Source organism: Bos indicus x Bos taurus, chromosome 20 (genome assembly GCF_003369695.1).
Source record: "Bos indicus x Bos taurus breed Angus x Brahman F1 hybrid chromosome 20, Bos_hybrid_MaternalHap_v2.0, whole genome shotgun sequence".
Taxonomy (NCBI): domain Eukaryota; kingdom Metazoa; phylum Chordata; class Mammalia; order Artiodactyla; family Bovidae; genus Bos; species Bos indicus x Bos taurus.
The window spans coordinates 23,292,115-23,312,056 of record NC_040095.1 but is presented as its reverse complement, the minus strand read 5'-3'; the positions used below and the strand labels follow the sequence as shown (position 1 = coordinate 23,312,056).

The window sequence follows — 19,942 nt, the reverse complement described above, 5'->3', positions numbered from 1 at the left end:
GAGGGAAGATGAAAAGGAAGAAAATAAAGAACTAGTTTGCAGGCAAGGGAAGAAACCATCAAATAGGACAGACAGATCTAGGGAAAGAAATGGAAGCACCTCAGAAAAGCAAATATAAATGCAAAAGGACAGTTAAGCAAAGACATCTGGAAAGACTGGCAGAAGTAAAAGAACCTATGAACTAGAGAGAATAAAAAGGTTCCAATGAAACTCAAAATAAGATCCCATTCTAACAAAGTCCATAGTTAGATTTAAAGCATCTCTAAATCCATGGCCAGGATTGCCCTCTTTAAGCATTTAGCAAAAAGAGTTCCATTGGAGAAAAATAATGGTGGAAAGTAGGGAGAAGAGAGGTGAGAGAAGAAGACTAAAGAGGGAGAGAAAAGAAGAGAGGCAAGAAGAAGGGAGAAAGGAGGAAGGAGAGGGAAGGGAACAAAAGATATAATATACAATCAGCAAATTGGTCCTCAGCTCCAGGGTACTGATATGTGGGCATGGTCAAGGGCCCTGGTCCTGCCTATTTAACACGGAGGGCAAGTTCCTCAAAATTCAATTACACAGCTTTGGAAACCAACACTCCTGGAAAAACTACTTTACTAGATCTGTATAAATCCCCAACTATGAAACTGAGCCTCAATAATCAAATAATCACTTCCAATCACTGTTGTTGGCCTAGGACACGTTAATAGATAAACTCTTCACTTTGTTATGTGCTTGCTCACTCTCACCCGGTAGCTCTCTCTCTCTCGGACCACAGATAACAAACAGAGTCAATTCAGGTTGCTATCTAGTGACAGTATTAATGACAGATAAAAGTGAGAGAGGCCAGTTTGCACACGGGCAGACAAATAAACACTTTAAAAAAATAAGGGCCATAAGCATGCTTGGTATCTTTGAAGGGCACCCAGAAGACTGCCTATTTTAAATATCTACCTCTACCCCACTGGCTTACCAGAGTCCTTGAAATGTTATTAGAAAAATCTAATCCTTAGGTTAGGCTTTTATATTTCTAGAATTCTCCTTATTAAAATGCAAATAGTCATGAAAAAGTAACAGACTAGATCTTTGACACATCAGATTGCTTGCCATCATAACATTAACCAGACAACAGAGCTGGCACCAATAGGATAGATAAGCATTAGTGAATAAGGGGAGGAAGAAAAAGTATAATTTACAATGAATTGTTTAGAGGGAATTTTTGAGTGAATTCCCTGAGAAAAACTGGACACACAGAGATGAGTAAGAAAGCTGTAGGTACTGGGAGAAATGCAAGAGGAAACAGAGTTTGAGAAAACTGAAAAAGGGAAGTTCAAATCCCAATTTGGTTTCAGGCTGGCTGGGAGGGTCAACTCCCAAAGGTTATAATCCCAGAGCAGCAGCTGAGCATGAAGCAATCCTGAATACCAGCTCTAATATCTGGTTACCAGAAAGTCTGGGAAAAGCAGCAAAACAAACTCTAAGGCCAGTGACTCCCAATGGCATATAACAAATACAGTATAGGAGATTTCTAAACCTCTCTGTCCCCCTACCCACATTCTTCACCCCAAACCAGGTGAAAAACTAATAAGGGAGGGGAGGGGAGGCATGCAGAGAGAAATATGGATTTGTGTAATTTGCAAAAATTCTCCAAATGATCTAAATGCTTATGATTATGACATGTATGGTTCCTCTACAGTGACAAGCTCCTTCATCTACCTAAGTCTAATCAGATCCCCAGTCCACCAAAATGATAAGCAAGTCCAACACACTTTCAGTTCCAAATATTTCTTAAAATTTTTATGTTTGAACTAGAACATGATTTTGATTGCCACCTAGTGGAAGAGACAGAGTCAACCACAAATTAAACTGAGAATAAGCAATCTAAAAGTATCAAATGTTATTTTTTATATTCTAACAGCTGAAGACAGTTTCCCAAAGTGTGGCTATACGAAAGATGATTTTAGGTAGCACAAGGATAAATGCTATTTTAACTCCTTTGTATTTACTGCAATGTATATTAGAAAAAAGTATAAATGATACTTCATCATTTCACAAACATGTGAAGATAAGGCTAAATTAACATTAATTTTTTCAAAGTTAATAAAAAATACAGTATATCTGAAATTTATGTATATAAAATGAAATAAGCCACATTTTAGTAGAAATAACAGTATTTTAAGATATTCCTGTTTTTTCCCCCATCAAATAAGTTCCTGAAATTATTTCACAAGAAAATTAGCATTCAATACTGCTAAACTCCTATAAAAATTTGCCTTCCTTAAAACATGCTTACCTAGACAGTTATCCTATGATTGAAAATAGTTGATTCCCTCTTATTTTGACAAATTTCATTATAGAAAATATACTTCCATTTAATCTAAATGGTTAAATACTCAGAGAACTGTTTGAACTCCTGCCAACCTATTGCAGTGGAATGCACTTTAATGACCTGTGTTGTATCGTCACAGTGGTCAATTATTTATCATAGAATTCAGAGGTTTCAAGAAAGTTCCGAGCATTTAATCAGCATTCATTACTCCTTCTATTCACTGAAACATACAAGTGAAAATTACAAGATTCATTTCATTATCTTCTCTGATGACCACTTTAAATGACAATGATACATTTCTCAAGTGATAAATTTCATACTGCTCAACCTGCTAAAAAAGACTAAAAAATTAAGTATCTGGAAAATGGAAACAGGATTATCAAGAATAGTTTAAACCAATCCTCTTTCATCTCCTGGACTGGAAACTCCTTAAAGCCTTAAAATCAGCATTTTTTTGCCATCATAACATTAAACAGACATTACAGCTGGCACCAATTGGATAGATAAATAATAGTGAATAAGGGGAGGAAGAAAAAGTATAATTTATAAAGCATTGTCTAGAGGGGATTTTTGAGTGAATTCCCTGAGAAAAACTGGCACACAGAGATGAGTAAGAAAGCCCTAGGTCCTGGGAGAAATGGAAGAGGAAACAGAGTTTGAGAAAACTGAAAAACAGTTCAAGGAATAGGTGGGGTTGTTGAATAGTTGGGTATTTACCTAACAGTAACTGCCACATGTCCCACCTAAAGCACTCAGCTTCTTTCTGAGGAGACAACACTCTTACAGTTTCCTATTTACTCCCCTGGACTCCTTTATATATATTTGCAATATATATAACTTGTTAATGTCTTTACCCAAATGGCAGTATACTATATACACTGACTGCTCTGCACTTCACTTTTTTCATTTAACAAAATAAGTTGAAGACTTGTTCCATTTTGATATGTAATAAAGTCACTTCCTTCTTTTTAATGGGTGAAAAATATTCCATTGTATCAAGGTACCATAATTTATCCAGTCCTATAAGAAAAGACATTTTTGTTGTTTTCAATCTTTTGCTATTACAAAGAAACAGTGCATCAAACAACTCTGTACATATACTATTTGACACTGCAAATTAATGTTTAGAAGTGAAACTGCTGGGCCATGTAAACTTTGGCATTGGTTTCTGGCATTTTTTTTGGCAAGGGGCAGATCACATTAATTTTGTGGGTTAAAATTTAAAGAGCATGACACTATATTTTAGAGTCTTCCCTACTGAGAACAGAATATCCCTTTTTGTTACATGTAATACCTTATTAACTAGAACATACATACTTAGTCCTTTCTAAAATATGGAGGCATCTAATAATCCAGGACATCTTTTAATCACTGTCAGCCAGGTGGCAGTCATGAAAGTAACTGCTCCTGGTGGCATGACAGTTCATCTGTGGTCATTTCAATGATCAAACCATTTAGAGACCATTCGCTTTTCACTTTAATGAATTGGAGAAGGAAATGGCAACCCACTCCAGTGTTCTTGCCTGGAGAATCCCAGGGACGGGGGAGCCTGGTGGGCTGCCGTCTATGGGGTTGCACAGAGTCGGACACGACTGAAGCGACTTAGCAGCAGCAGCAGCAAGGAATAAATATGAGCCACAGTGTTGTTAGAAAGCTTTTTGTGACACCTTCTGGTAAGATCAGGCAAGTACAAGCATCAAAACTAAAAAGTATCAGTGATTTGGAAGAAAATTCTTTCAAGAAATACTACACTATCAATGCTCTTAATCGTAATATGGACAATTTTGTGTGAGCAGGAAAAAATAATGATTTTTGATGACTGCAAGTCAAAAAGTGATTCAGAAGAAGCAGGCTGTATGTGAAGAATCAGATTGTAATATCTTAACTGATATATTTTGTTTATATTTTTGATTTTGTAATCGCACTAGAATTCTAGTAGGTACAAAAATAAAATTCTAAGTTCTAAGAAATTGTTGCATCAGAGGTATGGGCAGCAGTTTATGTTAATTTTATATTAAAAAAAAAAAAAAAAGAACAACAAAAATCAGTACAACTTTTAATCAGCATCTCAGATTTGAATAAACATTGTGCTGTTATTTTAGTATTTTAGAGTTTCTCTCATATAGATTTTGCATATTCTTAAGGCTATTCCTATGTATTTTATCTTTTCCTCCATTATATTTTATTATTAGAATGCTATTGATTTTTGCGTATTTTGTAAACAACCACCTTACTGAATTTTTAATATAAACTGTTATTATAAATTGCATTTATAATAATTTTTCAGTGGATTCTTTTGGATTTTCAAGGTAAGGAATGAAATAAATTTTAAACTCTAATTATCTTAAACTATCTGCTAGAATTTAAACTCAAAGAAGGTAAGGATTATAAATTATTTTTACTGTTCTATTCCCAGCACTTCCCATACTTGTGCTCAGTTGCTCAGTCATGTCCAACTCTTTGCAAACCCATGGACTGTAGCCCGTCAGGATCCTCTGTCCATGGAATTCTCCAGGCAAGAATACTTGAGTGAGTTGCCATTTCCTCCTCCAGGAGATCTTCCCAACCCAGGGATCAAACCTACATCTCCTACATTGGCAGGTGGATTCTTTAACACTGAGCCACTGCGGAAGCCTGACCGCGTAATACATCGCACAGATCAGACAATCAATATGTATTTGTTAAATGAGTTACATGCATATTACTTCATAAAACTTACCTCAGCCATCCCTGACAGAGATACGGAGTTTAGTCTAAAAAGTCAAATATAAGTGAGAAAATGTATTCATATATATTTCCTTTTATATACAAACATACAGACCCTGTAAGAAATTAGATATTTTATAATAAAATCTCTATATATTTGGTTATAATGAGTTCTATTTTAATAACTAAAAGTCTTAATTATAAAATAAATGTTTTATTTTAAACACTTACCTTTTAGATCTTATATCTGATGAATCAAACTGGATATTCATAGGTCCAGGATTTATTTCATGATCTCCCTCAGGGATGAGAAGATGCCTAGAATCACTATCCATATTTGCCATTTTTCTCAGACTGTAAGCACTAAAGAAGTCAGTCCTGTAATAAATCAGAAAAGAGAAATAATTTAAAGTTTAATATAAGAATTATTTTACTACTGATAGGTAATACATTTGCATGTATAAGAAATCAAAAACACAGGAATTTGCTGAAGATATCTTAATGAGATATATGTCTAAAATACTTATATTATCAGAAACTTGCTAAGTTGAAAAGGAGTTACTACTTATTTTTCAGCTTAATAAAAAAAGAAGCAAGGCAATCCATTTCCAGTAATAAAACAGATTAGGCTATTTGGGCTCATTTTCCTGCAGAAAACAACTGAAAATACTGGATAAAATATTAAATTTTTTTTTTTTGAAAATAGGAAAAGCAGGCCATTTGTAGGTGAATTTAAGGAACCTAGAAAAGTAAGTAGCTCAAACAAGTTGGTTCCATTCTAAAGGTATTCGCTGTGCCAGGAGAAACTGTGCTGGGGTTTTCAAGATCTTGTGGAATAGTAGCGAAATAAAAAACAAACCCCAAAATTCATCCAAAGTAAGGAACAAGTATAGTAAGAAATCACCCCCTATCCCTACTTCCCATACAGCTGTGACTACAGAGCGCTTCACCATCAGATTAGGAGTTAACAGGAAGTAATCCCAAGGAGATCCAACCAGTCCATTCTAAAGGAGATCAGTCCTGGGTGTTCTTTGGAAGGAATGATGCTAAAGCTGAAACTCCAGTACTTTGGCCACTTCATGCGAAAAGTTGACTCACTGGAAAAGACTCTGATGCTGGGAGGGATTGGGGGCAAGAGGAGAAGGGGATGACAGAGATTGAGATCGCTGGATGGCATCACCAACTCGATGGACATGAGTTTGAGTAAACTCTGGGAGTTGGTGATGGACAGGGAGGCCTGGCGTGCTGCGATTCATGGGGTCGCAGAGAGTTGGACACAACTGAGAGACCAAACTGAACTGAACTGAATCCCAAAGAAAGGTAATGCCAAAGAATGCTCAAACTACTGCACAATTGCACTCATCTCATACCTAGCAAAGTAATGCTCAAAATTCTCCAAGTGAGGCTTCAACAATATGTGAACTGTGAACTTCCAGATGTTCAAGCTGACTTTAGAAAAGGCAGAGGAACCAGAGATCAAATTGCCAACATCCGCTGGATCATGGAAAAGGCAAGAGAGTTCCAGAAAAACATATATTTCTGCTTTATTGACTATGCCAAAGCCTTTGACTGTGTGGATCAGAATAAACTGTGGAAAATTCTTCAAGAGATGGGAATACCAGACCACCTGACCTGCCTCTTGAGAAACCTATATGCAAGTCAAGAAGCAACAGTTCGAACTGGACATGGAACAACAGACTGGTTCCAAATAGGAAAAGGAGTATGTCAAGGCTGTATATTGTCACCCCGCTTATTTAACTTATATGCACATCATGAGAAATGCTGGGCTGGATGAAGCACAAGCTGGAATCAAGATTGCTGGGAGAAATATCAATAATCTTAGATATGCAGATGACACCACCCTTACGGCAGAAAGCAAAGTAGAACTAAAGAGCCTCTTGATTAAAGTGAAAGAGGAGAGTGAAAAAGTCGGCTTAAAACAACATTCAAATAACAAAGATCATGGCATTTGGTCCCATCACTTCATGGCAAATAGATGGGGAAACAATGGAAACAGAGACTTTATATTCTTGGGTTCCAAAATCACTGCAGATGTTGAATGAAGCCATGAAATTAAAAGACAATTTCCCCTTGGAAGAAAAGCTATGACCAACCTAGACAGCATATTAAAAAGCAGAGACATTACTTTGCCAACAAAGGTCCATCTAGTGAAGCCTATGGTTTTTCCAGTAGTCACATATGGATGTGAGAGTTGGACTATAAAGAAAGCTGAGCACTGAAGAATTGATGCTTTGAACTGTGGTGCTGGAGAAGACTCTTGAGAGTCCCTTGGACTGCAAGGAGATCCAACCAGTCCATCCTAAAGGAGATCAGTCCTGAGTGTTCATTGGAAGGACTGAAGTTGAAGCTGAAACTCCAATACTTTGGCCACCTAATGCGAGGAGCTGACTCATTTGAAAAGACCCTGATGCTGGGAAAGATTGGAGGCAGGAGAAGGGGATGACAGAGGATGGTATGGTTGGATGGCATCACCGACTCCATGGACCTGAGTTTGGGTAAACTCCGGGAGTTGGTGATGGACAGGGAGGCCTGGCATGCTGCGGTCCATGGGGTCGCAAACAGCTGGACACTCTGAGCGACTGAACTGAACTGAACTGAAAAGTGCCTCACTCCCTCACAAGAGAATCGCAAACAAGTTTTCTTGACACTGACCACAGCCTGTGTGTGTGTTTGTATGTGTCTGTGTGTGTGTCTGTGTAGAGGGAGATATTACATACTACAAACTGTACCTCATGGATTTGCAAGGTGATCAAAGAACACTTAAAGCTGTGAACATAATTTCAGGTTACTTGCTTGGTAGAGCTTATAGGTAACTGGCTGAAGCAAATGTAAATCTTTTCTTTGAGGATCCAGAAAACATTGATCCTAGCCCTCAAAAAAGACCTGCAAACAGTTTTTCAAGAACAATGAACAGTACACTGTCAAAATAAACCAGCATATAAAGAAATAAAATGCTATTAGTGAGAACCAGAAGAAACAGCAGAAATAGTTTCACAAAGGCTTCAACCACATTTTTATTATCAGAATAAGATAATAAAACAATTATGATTCCTACCTTTAAACAAATAAAGGAAAAAGTGGATATTTTCAAAAAGTAACAGCATGTTTGAAAAGGACAGAGTGAACTCTTAGGCCCAGATAAATAACAACAACAACAAAAAAATAAAACAAAACACAACAGCCAAAATTTAAAAGTCAATGGGTGTATTTAAAAGTTGAAGAAAGGATGCTGGCAACATGGTAGAATAAAAAACTACCTTCATCTTTTCCCGTCAAAGTACAACCAGTAAAACATCTATAAACACAACAAAACTGCCTCCACCCAACACACTAGGATGCTGGAGAGTTCCATACATCTGTACATCTAAGAGTAAGCAGACTAGATAGAATATATAGAAGAGGGGGAAACTGAGGGAGGGAGAAACCAAGAGAAGAGTGGCCCTCCAGCTCTAGCAGCTGAAACTGCAGCCCCAAAAGACTGGTTGGCAGCAGGGGAGGTGGGCACACGACTCCTGCCTCAGCAGCCGCCATGAACAAACAGGCCAAGACAGAGAACCTTACAACACTGCACCCAGCATAGGTGCCCCTGCAATCCTGGCTCTTCTCTCTCTTCTCCCTTCCCCTGCAATGTCAGAGCCTGTAATTCAGGAGACCCTGGATATGACGTAAGAGACCACCATCCCGGCTATAGCAGAAGGCAAGGCACCGACAACCCAGGAGGCACAAGAAGCAATAATGAGTGCCCAAGGTAACACTGCTAACAGAGGTGATGGAGGATGGAGAGTGAAGATTCAAATATAACTACAGATAGTTCAGGTAAGAGAAACCAAAAGATTGTGCACCACTTACTGGAAAACAGAAGAAAGGCCTCTAATTTCTAATCTATTGAATCTGTTATAATCAACAAAAAAGGTGTTTGCCACTTGAAAACTGTCTGTGGAGAAACAGCTCATCAGGCACCATGAACCATAGTAACACTGCACTACAAAATGACAATTCTCCAGAAACTAAATGTAAAGTAATGAAATATTGTGACGTAATTGAAACAGATTCAAAATATTGGTCATGAAGAAACTCAACAAACTAAAGAAAACTCAGAAAAGCAGATTCAATAAGCTCAGGAATAAAATTAATGAACAGAAGTAATACTTTAACAAAGAGATTTAAACTCTAAAAATAGAAATAAATGAAAATTCTAGAGCTGAAGAATTCAGTAAATGAAATGAATTACAAAGCAATGGAAATAGAGCAGACTGGATAAAAGACAGAATCAGCAAGCTTGAAGATAGAAATCTAGAAATAATACCAGTAGGAGAGGAAGAGAAATAAGATTTTTTTTTAAGTCAGAAAATTCTACAAGAGCTGACTGACTCTTTTAGGAAGGACAACATTAGGACATTGGGTATCCCAGAAAAGAAAGAAGGGAACAGAGTTTATTTAAAGAAATAATAGCTGAGAATTTCCCAAGCCTGTGGTAAGAATTGGATATACATGGCTATGAAGCTAGGAGAACACCTAATAACCTCAATGCAAAAAGATCTTCTCTAAGATGCATTATATTAAAACTGTCAAAAGGGGCTTCCCTGGTGGCTCAGTGGTAAAGAATCCATCTGCCAGTGCACAAGACATGGGTTCCATCCCTGATCCAGGAAGATCCCACATGCCAAAGAGCTACTAAGCCTGTGCGCCACAACTATTGAGACTGTGCTCTAAATCCCGGGAGCCACAACCACTGAAGCCCACGTGCCCAGGCATGCACGCCACAGTGATGAGAAGCCCTTGTACCACAACTAGAGAGTAGTTCATGCTCGCGGCAGCTAGAGAAAGCCCATGCAGCAATGAAAACCCAATAAAGCCATAAAAAATAACAACAAAAAACTGTCAGAAGTGAGTCACAATGAAAACATTTTAAAGGTAGCAAAGGGAAAAAGGATAATAACCTATAAAGGAAGCTCCATTATACACAGAAAATCCTACACTGCCACCAGAAAACCACCAGATGTCATTGATGAATTCAGTAAAGCTGCAGTATACAAAATTAATATACAGAAATCGGTTGTTAATTCTACACACTAACAATGGATGTGAGGAGAAGGCAATGGCACCCCACTCCAGTACTCTTGCCTGGAAAATCCCATGGACGGAGGAGTCTGGTAGGCTGTAGTCCATGGGGTCGCTAAGAGTTGGACACGACTGAGTGACTTCCTTTTCACTTTTCACTTTCATGCATTGGAGAAGGAAATGGCAACCCACTCCAGTGTTCTTGCCTGGAGAATCCTAGGGGCGGGGGAGCCTGGTGGGCTTCCGTCTATGGGGTCGCACAGAGTCGGACACGACTGAAGCGACTTAGCAGCAGCAGCAACAATGGACGTGAGTCTGAGTGAACTCCGGGAGTTGGTGATGGACAGGGAGGCCTGGTGTGCTGCGATTCATGGGGTCGCAAAGAGTCGGACACGACTGAGTGACTGAACTGAACTGAACTGAACAATGAATTACTCAAAAGAGAAATTAAGAAAATAAGTCCATGTACCATTGCATCAAAAAAGAATAAAAAACCTAGAAATGAACTTATCTAAGGAGGCAAAAGACCTGTACTCGGAAAACTACAAGACACTGATGAAAGAAATTGAAAATGACACAAATAGATGAAAAGATACACCATGTTCATGGGTTAGAATTAATACTGCTAAAATGACCATACTACCCAAGGCAATCTACAGATTCAATGCGATCACTATTAAAATACCAAGGGCCTTTCTCACAGAACTATAGAAAAATAATTTTAAAATTTGTATGGAAATACAAAAGACCCTGAATAGCCAAAATAATCTTGAGAAAGAGAAGAGTTAAAAGAATAATGTTCTTTGACTTCAGACTATACTACAAAGCTACAAAAACAAATAATAATAAAAATAAAAACTATGACATAGGCACAAAAACAAATAGATCAATTAAACAGGATAGAAAGCACAGAAATAAACCCATGCACTTATAGTCAATTACTCTATGACAAAGGAGGCAAGAATATAAAATGGAGAAAAGAATTTTTTCAAAAAGTGCTCAGAAAACTGGACAACTACATGTAAAAGAATGAAATTAGAACATTTTCTCACACTAAATACAAAAATAAACTCAAAATGGATTAAAGACCTAATATAAGACTGGAAACCATAAAACTCCTAGAGGAAAACATAAGCAGAACATGCTAACATAAATTACAGCAGTATTTTTTTATCTGTATGCTAAAGCAAGAAGAAGGGGATGACAGAGGACGAGATGGCTGGATGGCACCACTGAATCAATGGACATGAGTTTGAGCAAACTCCGGGAGATGGTGAAGGACGGGGAAGCCTGGTGTGCTGCAGTCCATGGGGTCACAAAGAGTTGGACGTGGCTGAGCAACTGAACAACAAATGCTAAAGCAAAGGAAATAAAAGCAAAAATAAATATGACCTAATCAGAATTAAAGGTTTTGCAGAACACGAAGGAAATCAAAACAGACAAAACAGACAGTGTACTAAATGGGACAAAATATTTGCTAATGGTATGACTGATAAGGGGTCAAAATTCAAAATATATAAACAGCTCATACAACTCAATGAAAAAACCAAACAACCCAATTTAAAAATGGGTGGAAGACCTGAATAGACATTTTATAAAGAAGACATACAGATGGCCAACCAATAAAGATGCTCAATAGCATTAATCATCAGGGAAATTCAAAACCACAATTAGATATCACCTCACACCCATTAGAATGGTTATCATCAAAAAGGTAAGAAACAACAAGTCTTGGTGAGTATGCCAATATAAGGGAACCCTTATATACCGTTGGTGGGAATGTAAATTGGTGTAACCACTGTGGAAAACAGTATGGCTACTTCTCAGAAAAACTAAAAATAGAACTACCATATGACTCATTAATTCCACTTCTGGGTATGTATCTGAAAAAAAAAAAATGAAAACGTTAATTCAAAAAGATACAGGTACCCCAATGGTTAGAGCAGTATTACTTATAACTGCCAAGACATGGAAGCAACCTAAGTGTCCATCAACAGATGAATGAATGGATAAAGAAGATGTGGTACATGTACAATGGAACACTTTGTTGTTTAGTTGCTAAGTTGTGTCTGACTTCTTTGTGACCCAATGGACAGTAGTCCATTAGGCTCCTCTGTTCATGGGATTTCCCAGGCAAGAATATTGGAGTGGTTTGCCATTTCCTTCTCCAAGGGATCTTCCCAACTAAGGGGCTGAACCTGGGTCTCGTGCATTGGCAGGCGGATTCTTAACCACTGCACCAGGGAACTCTAGATATTTCCTTAGTAAGTAAGTAGGTGTTAGTCGCTCAATCACATCTGACTGTTTGTGACCCCATGGACTATAGCTCACCAGGCTCCTCTGCCCATGGAATTCTCCAGGCAAGAATACTGGAGTGGGTAGCCATTCTCTTCTCCACAGGATCATCCCAATCCAGGGATCAAACCTGGGTCTCTTATGTTGAAGGCAGATTCTTTACTATCTGAGCTACCAGGGAAACCCTAGGCATTTCCTTACTATATCTGACTCTTTGTGACCCCATGGACATATCTGATTCTTTGTGACCCCAGGGACATATCTGACTCTTTGTGACCCCATGTACTATAGCTCACCAGGTTCCTCTGCCCATGGAATTCTCCAGGCAAGAATACTAGAGTAGGTAGCCATTTTCTTCTCCAGGGGATCATCCCAATCCAGGATCCAACCTGAGTCTCCTGCATTGCAGGCAGAATATTTACCATCTGAGTCACCAGGGAAGCCCTAGGTATTTCCTTATGTAGCAATAATCCTTCTAGCAGCAGTGAAACAGAGGAAAAGTCAATAACCAAGTCAGAGTAGGGAAAAAAGTTACCTGCTTAAACAATGGTGGAAATACAGGGTTACACTTCTGACTTATTTTGCTAACCAATGCTCTCCACTGTATTGGTTCCTAAACTAAACTAGGATGTGGCTGAATTTACAAACAGGATTCTTTTAACTCCCAGAGATGATACTTTCACTGATTATTGAATGTTAGGAAACCAGAAAAGAGGAAAATCTAGAAAGGTTCTTAAATTTCAGTCAGCCTTAACAAAAAGTAGTAATCAGGGTTAAGGAAAATATGAAGGACATTCAGGAATTGACATAAAAGTTCCAGTTTAATCACAAACATCTTTTTTTTTTTCTGAGCAAATCTGAAATTTGCATTGTCAAATTAGCCTTTTATTCCAAACAAGTAGAAAATTGATATTTCAATGATTTAAAATAAATCATGAATGAGTTCAAAGTTCAAATTCAAAGTCCCCAGTGCCTTTCAGAGATTTATAATATTCAAATAAATATGAAGAATTGTAATAAAATTGATAATTTTCAGTTGCCTCAACTTTAAATTCCCCCAGAAAGCTGTCTCAAAGGAAATTTAGTATCTTTTTTGAAAGTCTTGATGAGAACTATAAGATATCTTAAAATCTGATGAATTAGGTTGAGAGGTGAACTGGAGTTTCATAGCTAACATTACTTAGATGGTAACACAGGATAGTGCTGTCAATGATTGACTAAACAGTTAAATATTCCAAAACATTATTTTTGTCATAGACTAACACTAACACAGGAAATTAAATACACAAAATGACATAAACAGACATATTCACTATTTCATTCAGTCCTCTGACCTTTAAAACAAAGTCCCAGATGCAAGATTAATGTCAAAGATAAGTCATTTAATAATGAGCTCCTAATCATTTAAGATTGGTTTTAGTATGGGGTCCCAAGACCAAAATAGCTTATTAATAACTTGCTTGCTAATACCTATGCTGAAACATTATCTCCATAAAAAGAACATAGAGAACAACAAAAGGAAGCTCCTGTAACGTCTTTTAAAAGGTATTAACTATGAGCATCACCATATTTCAAAGAATGTCAGTCCTTTCCACTCCAGGTTCAGAAACTTCCTTTCACAATTCTTTGAGAAAGCAAATTTATAGTACTGGGTTGGCCAAAAAGTTCCTGCGGTTTTAAAGCAAAAACAGAAGACACATTTTTCATCTCTTTCACCAACAACTTTGTTGAACAACATATTCACCAATATGCAGATGAAACTACTCTAATAACAGAAAGTGAAGAGGAACTAAAGAGTTCCTCTTGAGGAGGGTGAAAAGGAAATGAAAAAGCCGGCTTAAAACTCAACATTCAAAAAACGAAGATCATGGCATCTGGTCTCATCACTTCATGGCAAGTAGATGGGAAAAAGTGGATGCAGTGGCAGATTTTATTTCCTTGGGCTGCAAAATCATTGTGGACTGTGACTGTAGCCACGAAACTAAGATGTTTGTTCCTTGGAAGGAAAGCTATGACAAACCTAGACAGCATATTAAAAAGCAGGGATTTCATTTTGCCAACAAAGGTCCATGTAGTCAAAGCTATGATTTTTACAGTAGTATTATACAGATGTGAGAGTTGGATCATAGAAAAGGCTGAGCGCCAAAGAACTGAGGCTTTCAATTGTGGTGCTGGAGAACACTCTTGAGAGTCCCTTGGACAGGAAGGAGCTCAAACCAGTCAATCCTAAAGGAAATCAACCCTGAACATTCATTGAAAGGACTGATGCTGAAGGTGAAGCTCCAATACTCTGGCCACCTGATGCAAAGAGCTGACTCATCGCAGAAAAGACCCTGTTGCTGGGAAAGTCTGAAGGCAGGAGGAGAAGGGGCAGCAGAGGATGAGATGGTTAGATGGCATCACAGACTCAATGGACAAGAGCTTGAGGAAACTCCGGGAAATAGTGAAGAACAGGGATGCCTGGCATTCTTCTGTCCAGGGGTCCAGGGGGTTGCAAACAGTGGGACACAATTTAGTGACTGAACAACAACATTCACCATTTTCTTCCACTACCCTCTGACATTTTTCAGGCAATTTTATAATTCCATCTTCCCAAAACTTTTTATCTTTTTGAGCAAGAAACTGTTTCAGGTGCTTCTTACAATCTTCCAGGGAATTGAAAATTTTCCATTAAGAGAATTTTGGAAGGACTGAAATAAATGGAAATCTGAAGATGCAGTGTCTGGTGAATATGGCAGATGAATCAGACCTTCCCAGCCAAGCTGTAACAGTTTTTGTCTGGTCATCAGAGAAATATGCAGTCTTGCGTTATCCTGATGGAAGACTATGTGTTTTCTGTTGACTAATACCAGATTCTTTTCTTTGAGTGCTGCTTTCAGTTGGCCAAATGGAGAGCAGTACTTGCTAGAATTAATAGTTCTGTTTTCCAGAAGGAGCTCATAGTAGAGACTTCCCTTCCAATCCCACCATATATACAACATCATATTCTCTGAATGGAGATCAACCTTTGGTGTGGTTGGTGGTAGTTCATTTCACTTGCCCCATGATCTCTTCCATTCCACATTACTGTATGGTATCCAATTTTTATTGCCCATCACAATTTGTTTTAAAAATGGAATTTTCATTAAACAGAGGATTGAATGCAGAAATATGGTCAAGGTTTTTTTGCCTAACTTACATGGAACCCAAACATCAAAGCGATTAACACAACCAAGCTGGTGCAAATGATTTTCAGTGCTTAACGTGGATATTCCGAGTATGTTGGCTATTTCCCTTGTGATAGAAAGTTGACTGTTTTTAATTAGTGTCTCGATTTGATCACTCTCAACTTCAACTGGTCTACCTGACTGTAGAACATCATCCAACAAGAAATCTCCAGTACCGTACTTCCTTGATGGCTCAATGATTAAAGAGGCCACCTGCCAATGCAGGGGACACAGGCTTGACCCCTGGTCTGGGAAGAGTCCCCATGCCATTGGGTAACTAAGTCCATGTGCCACAGCTACCAAGACTGTGCTCTAAAGGCTGGGAGGCACAACCACTGAGCCCATGTGCCGCAACTACTGAAGCCCGTGCACCCTAGAACCTGTGTTCCACAACAAGAGAAGCACCGCAATGAGAAGCCCACGCATTGGAGCTAGACAGTAGCCCCTCCTCTCTGCAACTACAGAAAAGCCCACACAGCAACAAAGACCTAGCACAGCCAGAAAGAAAGAAAGAAAGAAAGCTCCAGTACAAACCACAAACCATTTTTTGTCACATTTGATCAGTCATGCCACCTTCTCTACACACTGCACAAGTCTATTCTTGTGTTTCAGTTGCCTTTTTACCTTTCTTGAAATAATAAAACATAAAATGCCAAAAGTGTTGCTTTTTTCCTTCCATCTTCAATATTAAAAAAGCTACACAAAAATTCACCAATTTTGATGAATTTTTTTTTTGATGCACACTGATATGACAGCTGTTACAATACAATCTAACAGAACTATTTCAAATGAAGTTAAAAACAACAAAGCACTACTATAGCACCTTACATAAAACAACCAAATCAAGTTTTTGGCCAACTCAATATATATGCCAAGATGCTAGCAACAATCTGCAATAATAGGCACTGGCTTTTGCCCAAAGAAATGGATTATGAACCCACCATATAAGTATTTATGACTGAGAATTACTATTAACTAATACTTCTGCATATGGTAGAGTTTTAGATTCAGTTTATATTATATTTATATTCAGTTTACCAGGCTGGGGGTTGATAATTTTTTTTCTGTTAATGGCCAGATAGTAAATATTTTAGGCTTTGCCAGCCATACAGTCTGTGCAACTATTCAACTTTGCCTTGTAGCACAAAAGACAATATATAAATGAGCAAGCACAGCTGTATTCCAGTAAAACTACATAAAAAGTAAATACATTTGGCAGTGGGCCAAGTTTGGTCATAGTTTACACACCTATCCAGTACGCCAATATAAAAGCAAACGGGGGAAAAAAAGAAAAGCAAATGGGGGACTTTACCATTGATCCAGTGGCTAAGAATCTGTGTTCCCAATGCAAGAGGCCTGGGTTCAATCCCTGGTCATGGAATTAGATTCCACATGCCACAACTAAAACATCCCACATGCCGCAATTAAGACCTAATGCAGCCAAATAAATAAATATTCAAAAAAAAAAAGCAAATGGAATCATACCATTAAAAAGGCAGCCTGGTAAAAGCAGTTTTGTTATGTATATGTATGTTCTTTTATGTATTGTAAGTCTATAACTTCTATAAAGTCCAGTAATGGACTTATCCAAACCTCTTCCTTATGAATTGCTTAATGGTCAACCGCTAGGAGCTATAATATTTAAATTCTGATGTGACAGTTGGATCAACAAATCCTTCAAGAGGTGTAAATTTGACGGTGCTGGAAGAGAATGTGGCTTAATAAAGAAATTACCAGTTAAAACAATGCAGTAGCACCAAAGAACCTCTTCTCCCACAATAGGGAACACTATTATAAATGCTCTCAAGTTATGTTTAGGGAGGAAGAAAGAAAGAATACTGGTAAAGGACTTAAATTTAAGTGTATTATAAAATGCTGGCCTGGTAGAGATTTTTAACCTCTTAATGATTTTTTTTTTTACTTTTATGGTTATATCTTCTTTAAAAAAAATAATAATATAAATCATTCATGCATTCCCATCCTCCTATGCTGTTTATCCTTTATTGTAACTATTCAGGGCATTATGAAAATCACAATGAACAGCAACTACTTTTATGTATGTAACTTGAGATATGCAGCATTTAAGATTGAGAGAAGAAATCTAAGGCTAAAGGTTCTCAGAGCTCTAGTGGGCACACAGTGGGAAAGGTGAACTTTATTTTCTTCCAGTCAAAGAATCTATAGCTTACATTTTAGTTTGCTATCGATCTGTCATTTTAACATGTGATGCAAGGAGATTTTTGTTCAAGTTAAAACAAGGTTTCTTTAACCTATTGAAAAGTTTAACGGCTTCCCAGGTGGCCTTAGTGGTAAGGAATCCGCCCGCCAATGCAAGAGAGGGAAGAGACGCTGGTTCAATCCCTGGTTCAGGAAGAGTCCCTGGAGAAGGGCACGACAACCCACTCCAGTATTCTTGTCTGCAGAATCCCACTGAGAGAGAAGCCTGGCGGTTTACAGCCGGCCCATAGGGTCGCAAAGAGTCTGAAACGATTGAAGCGACTTTGCACTCACGCATTGGAGTTTAAAGCCTTTCTTTCCCTTCAGGGGTTGCCTGGTTACCTTGCATATGACAGAGTAAAAAGATAAAAGAAGGGCGAACAGGTTAGAGTTTGCTAATCTACTGATGGCAGCAATAGATTAAGGCAAGGCTTGAGAGTCATGAAAATTAGGTTTCAGTCAAGCTGGTCAATAACTGGTTGTCTGGTGGTGAGCGAGTCAATTTCTTCATCTCGGTGTGCCTGACTTTCCTCATCTGGAAAGTCTCAAAGCACTTGATAGCAACTCTCAAAGACCCCTTCTAGCTGTTATTCTAAGACAGGAAGATGTCAAGCCACCTACTATCAGGGCACTGCTGCTACTGCTGCTAAGTCGCTTCAGTCGTGTCCGACTCTGCGCGACCCCATGGACTGCAGCCTACCAGGCTCCTCCGTGGGGTGCCATTGCCTTCAGAACACTAGCTCTCACAATCGAGCCGGGGGTGGAGGTTGGGGAGAAGAGTGACAAGGACTTACTGGTCTGGCCCTCACTCCCCACCCCTCGCCCCCGCCATCTGCGGTTAGGATCACATCAAGGCATCAAAGGGGTTTCCCCCCCACCTCCCCTCTCTAGCTCTCTCCTACTCCCATTCCTATAATTCTGCCAATTCTCCGCCATCCTCCTCTCACCTGGGTGTTCACCCACTGTAACCATGTCTTTTCCTTAAGGCTCCGGCAGACACGACTCCCACAGCCCCTTGAGTTCTCCCAGTCACGGAATGAGTCCCTTGCTTTGCTCGCACCCGAACCCTGCAGGGGCGCGCGCCTCCCCTCCGGACAGGACTCCACGGGCCCCAGCTTTGGCCTCACCGCTCCCGCAAGAAGCCACCGTTCCGGAGCGTTTCCCCAAAGAACTTCCCCGGGTGACAGACCGCTCCGATGCAAGCTCAGTAGTTCAGGCCGCTTCTACCCTGTTCCCTCCGCTCCTTCCCCGGAGGTGAGTTTGCAAAACCCGGAACGTGCTCTACCTGAGCAGGCCAAGCCCAGAAACTCAGAGTGTTTGGCGGGAAGAAGGACACCCCTTCCCCAAGCTTCTCAACTTGCCACAGCGAGGCTTCTCGTCCCCAGGACAGGAAAAGGCAAAGGCCTAGGTCGCGGGGGCCGGCGGGGGATGGAGTTCTCAGAGCACCAAGCCGGCAGCCGCAGTCAAACCTCCCGCCGTCGCGGACTACAACTCCCAGAGGGCTCTGCGACAACCAACACGCCTCCCGCCGCAGAGCCCAACCCTCCTTCTTCAGCTTCGGCTTTGGCTTGGGCTTCGGCTTCAGGAAGACGGGCGGCCGGGGTAGGCAGATCGCTTCTCCCAGCCGCCTGACGTCCGCGCTGGAGTCTGTTGTCTGTCCGAGGCCCTTAAGGCGTCGAAGCGGAGGGACGCGATCTCCTGCAGTCGGTACCACCCCGGAGGCCACTGAGAAAGGGCCGATGTGATATTTCTATCTAGGGCGGACTTCCCACTGTATCTCATCTCGGGATGTTCTGGCTGATGCTCTGTACTCTCATCACGTGCTTGAACCCTATGGATACCAAGGGAAGCTGCTTTGAAAAATAAATAGTTGGATTGGCACTTTTCCTTCCTTGTCTCGACACTTAGGCTTTTTTTTTGTTTTGTTTTTTTAATTTTTAACGTGTTGGCAAATTACTCACTAGCCGGAAAGGGGATTTGGGAGGATTTTAAACACCCCCTCCTCATCCCTAACAGTTTCTCCCAGAGCCACCCCAAATAAATATACAACTAAGTAAAATTAATGTGCTTGTTATTAAAAGTCAGCTTAAGGTAAGCCTTCTGAAAAGCATATGGTGATACCTAAGCT

General features: G+C 39.5%; 1 protein-coding gene across 10 annotated transcripts in view; it reads right to left on the bottom strand.

Annotated features, from left to right (window-relative positions):
* SLC38A9 (solute carrier family 38 member 9) overlaps positions 1–19,308 on the bottom strand; it is a 101,581-nt gene extending 82,273 nt beyond the window's left edge. For 2 of the 10 annotated variants that reach the window (XM_027519988.1, XM_027519993.1), the window contains exons 1-2: positions 18,762–19,306; positions 5,246–5,392 (exon numbers count right to left, since the gene is read on the bottom strand). In XM_027519988.1, coding sequence (XP_027375789.1) covers positions 5,246–5,358 — 113 coding nt within the window. In that variant the 5' untranslated portion in view covers positions 5,359–5,392; positions 18,762–19,306. Of the gene's footprint in view, positions 1–5,027; positions 5,131–5,245; positions 5,393–18,761 lie in introns of those variants that run through there. The other 8 variants (XR_003507151.1, XM_027519985.1, XM_027519987.1 and 5 more) reach the window with 8 other exon arrangements.
* Positions 19,309–19,942: the final 634 nt, after the last annotated feature.